We start from the raw sequence: 3,946 nt of genomic DNA on the forward strand, positions 1-3,946 counted from the left end.
GAGGGCCACTCATCTAATGAAATCACAAAAACACCCACAAATGGACAAAGTTAAAAGGATTCAAGGATGCATGGAAAAAATATACAAAACATACAGATTAATGTATACCACGGTTCAGGTAGAGGCATACACTTCATCCTTCTGATTAGTAACTGTGGCTTATATTGCACGTCACTTAATTTTTAAAAAATTTTTAGATTAGGCTGCATGTGGTAGCTCATGCCTGTAATCCCAGCACTTTGGGAGGCCAAGGTAGGAGGATCACTTGAGCCTAGGAGTTCAAGGTTGCAGTGAGCTATGATGACACCACTGCACTCTAGCCTGGATAACACAGCAAGAGACCCTGTCTCAAAAAAATTTTGTTAGCATTTAACCTTTTAAAGAACTTTCTCATGCTCATTCAAATTTCATTCTCAAGATCAGCCTGCAGGCAGACAGACATCATCATTATTTAACAATAGAAAACTGAGGCACAGGGAGGTAAAATGACTGAAGTCTTACAGGTAGTTAATCAGGGCAGTGGTGAGATAAAGCTCTTGGCTCCAGCTTGGGATTACTAGAGCCGGAGCCCATCATGCCTTGGTTGAATCTATTCCATTATCCTTCTGTGGCTCCTTTCTTGAGGGTTTCCCTGACAAAGCCTGGGGTTACTACACTAACTGAACTTGACTGTCCAGTCATCCATTCATCTCCCAGGTATTATAGAATGTCTTCTATATTCAAACTGCAGAGGACAGTACAGGCTTTAGTACAGGAGAGCCTTGAAAAAGAGAAAACAGAATCTAAACTGGACTGGGATTAAGACTCTCTCAGGCTCTGTTATATGTACAACTTAGCAGCTGGAGCAACATGAAGAAGCTATATTTACTCTTGTGTGCTACGCCCTACCACATGGATGTACGTGCATGTGCACAACACATAATGGCTTCCGTCTTTCACAAGCCTACATTAATCTCAGCATCCCAAGCATAAGTGCTTAGACAGAAGAGTCTCCATGAGTTTCATGTTCTCAGATAAAAGAAGATGAGGAGGCCAGAAACCTTGATTTTAGTCCTAGGTCTGCCAATAACTAGCTATGTGACTTTAGGTGAATCACCAACTCTGGACTTCAGTTTTCTCATCTGTAAAATGAATCTGTGGCGAAGAAAGGATCCCATGCTCTGGCTCAGAGGTCTGGGCTGCTTACCTTGATCTGCCTACGGATGAGGTCTCTAGTTATGTTGACTTTTGCCATCTTCTCTTAATGAGTTCAACAGAAGGAAGCTATAGAAGGATCTTCAGGACCCTTGAGCATTCCAGCCAAGCCCAGGTCCACAAGACACACATTTAATTACCTGAGGGGAAAAAAAAATCATCAAATCTCGGGGGATGGAATAAGGTGGCTTCGGAGCCCTAATGCCATACCTTAACCAGCCCACCCAGGTACCCAGTGAACTGGCTATTGCCTGTGATTTATGGTATGTTGGGCTGGCTCTGCTCCATAGTGTTGAAGAACCTCTGGAATGGGTGAAGGGGGTAGGGAGGACAGTGACTCACAGCCACAGGAAGCATTAGACAAACACTGAAGAAGTTATGTATACTTCACTAGGAAATAGTGGGGTTGGATATAAGTACAGAGGAAGATCGCAGCATATTCTGAAAGTTAGAACAAGGCACATAGCTAGAAAGACCTCAAGTTTTACTTGTTCAGTATGCATCTGTGGCAGCCTGTCTGAACTTTCGGTTAGGCTTCAAAACTCTGACCCTCAGCTTAGCTCTCCCTGAAGCCAAATCAGTATCACGGATAGAACTCCTAACCCTCTAACAGATTCACAGAATCAAAGAATGAAAAGGAAGTGTTATGGTGATTATGCCAAGATCCAACTTAATAAAGAAATTCCTCTTCAACATCCTCCTAGGTAGTAGGCATTTAGTCTCACCAACTTTTTTTTATTTATTTATTTTTTTTTGAGACAGAGTCTCGCTCTCTTGCCTGGAGGACTAGAGTGCCGTGGCGTCAGCCTACCTCATAGCAATCTCGAATTCCTGGGCTCAAGCAATCCTCCTGCCTCAGCCTCCCGGGTAGCTGGGACTACAGGCACGTGCCACCATGCCCGGCTAGTTTTTTTTCTATATATTTTTAGTTGTCCAATTAATTTCTTTCTATTTTTAGTAGAGACAGGGTCTCGCTCTTGCTCAGGCTGGTTTCGAACTCCTGAGCTCAAACAATCCGCCCACCTCGGCCTCCCAGAGAGCTAGGATTACAGGCGTGAGCCACCGCTCCCAGCCCAAAAACACTAAATTTTTAAAGACAGTTTGTCTTCTGTTATTTCCACCTTTTGGCTCTGGTTCTACTTCTGGAGCCACACAGGAGAAATCTAGTCTTTCTTCCCAGTGATGGCCCTTTGTGCTGTGGAGATGGCTCTCAGGATTCACCAGGCCTCCCTGCCAACCTCCCAGCTCTCAGGACATCCTGAGGCCACTTCTGGATCTCCCACTAGCTGGCCTCCTGAAGATTCCTAGCACACCCTCCGGAAATCATACCTTCTCCACCTTATCTGTAAGCAGACTTCTTTCTTTCCTTTGGCATTTAACCACAATAGGAAATGCTACATCTAAACATTATGTTATTGCAGATATTTTTTTCCTTTAGTGTAAGGGACACAGTAGGACAATTTAAAAACTTGCTGCTAGATTAAACGTTCCCATTCAGCTTCAGTTCTTTGGGGCTAATGCTTCTATGATCAATTTCTGGGATCATAAGCTCTTAAAAGGGCAAGAACCTTCCCTTACAACATGGAAGCCATTCAGCACTGCATTTTAGTGACATTACCAGGGAGATACGGCAGTTGCCGACACTATTTGGGGTCACAAATCCTGTAAGCACGAAGAGCACCATGAATACCAGCTGAAAACTATAGTTTCATGATGACTTTTCCAGGGGCCTTTGGCTTTCAAATCAAAAATGTGAATTTGAACAAATTAATACAAGCTAAACACTGGCCTGTGAGTGTGCCTATAGCTCTGGTTTGTTAAAGCCAAAACAACAACAATAATTTCCCCACAATCACCAAGAATACAAGATGTGGCTTATAATGGAAATAACACCAAAGCCTGAGTATATCTGGTTTAAGTAAGAACCGTTGTGTGACCTTGCTCAAGTTTCTTAATCTCTCCAAGTAGGCACTCATTCCTGTGACTCACAGGCACAGGAAGCACTGGAACAAACACTGAAGAGCCTACGTATGCTTCACCAGAAAAAGGCTCATTCCTTACCTCCTAAAACCCTTTTCTTCGGAGGACTGCTGTTGAGGTCACACGAAATAACGGAAGTCAAAAGTTTTTTCTTTTAAGAATATAAATGTTTTTATCTTCTAAGAAACACGATGTTAATGAATATGCACTTAATATGTGCCAGGCACTGTGATAAGTGCTTTATATTCATTCATTCAACAAATGAACACAGGAAGCTTCTACTATATGCCAGGTACTGTTCCAGACCCAGGGGATACAGCAGTGAGCAAAATGGGCAAGGTCCTCGCTCTCATGGTACTTACATTTTAGCAGGAAGGAAGAGACAATAAACAATGATATACAGAAAATATCTGATAGTGAAAAGTGCTATGATGACAATAAACAAGTTGATGTGAGAGTGACTGGCACGCTACTTTTAGACTTGAGGGCAAAGAAGATGTAGTGGATATTTGCGGAGTTTTCTGGCTGTTTAGCATTTGAACCCCTTCTTGTATTTTGGGAATTCCCCATTTGAGTCTGGTGAGAAGCACGGCCCCTTCCCATTATGAAGTAAGAATGGTGGTGACTGAGTTCTCTTTCTAAGGCTCCCTTGCAGCTAGAACGTACGCATACAGCCCAGGCTGTATCAACCAGACACATTACCCCAGAACTTGAATCAGGATCTGGCGTCACAGAGTCAGAGGACCACAAAGAGTCCATGCTGGGGTGTAGC

General features: G+C 43.2%; 1 protein-coding gene across 1 annotated transcript in view; it reads right to left on the bottom strand.

Moving 5' to 3' along the window:
- WDTC1 (WD and tetratricopeptide repeats 1) overlaps nucleotides 1-3,946 on the bottom strand; it is a 74,734-nt gene that overhangs the window by 55,782 nt on the left and 15,006 nt on the right. Inside the window, exon 2 of the mRNA XM_012645992.1 lies at nucleotides 1,187-1,334. Coding sequence (XP_012501446.1) covers nucleotides 1,187-1,234 — 48 coding nt within the window. The 5' untranslated portion in view covers nucleotides 1,235-1,334. The remainder of the gene's footprint in view (nucleotides 1-1,186; nucleotides 1,335-3,946) is intronic.

This window comes from Propithecus coquereli, unplaced genomic scaffold (assembly GCF_000956105.1).
Source record: "Propithecus coquereli isolate 6110/MARCELLA unplaced genomic scaffold, Pcoq_1.0 Scaffold239, whole genome shotgun sequence".
NCBI classification, from domain to species: domain Eukaryota; kingdom Metazoa; phylum Chordata; class Mammalia; order Primates; family Indriidae; genus Propithecus; species Propithecus coquereli.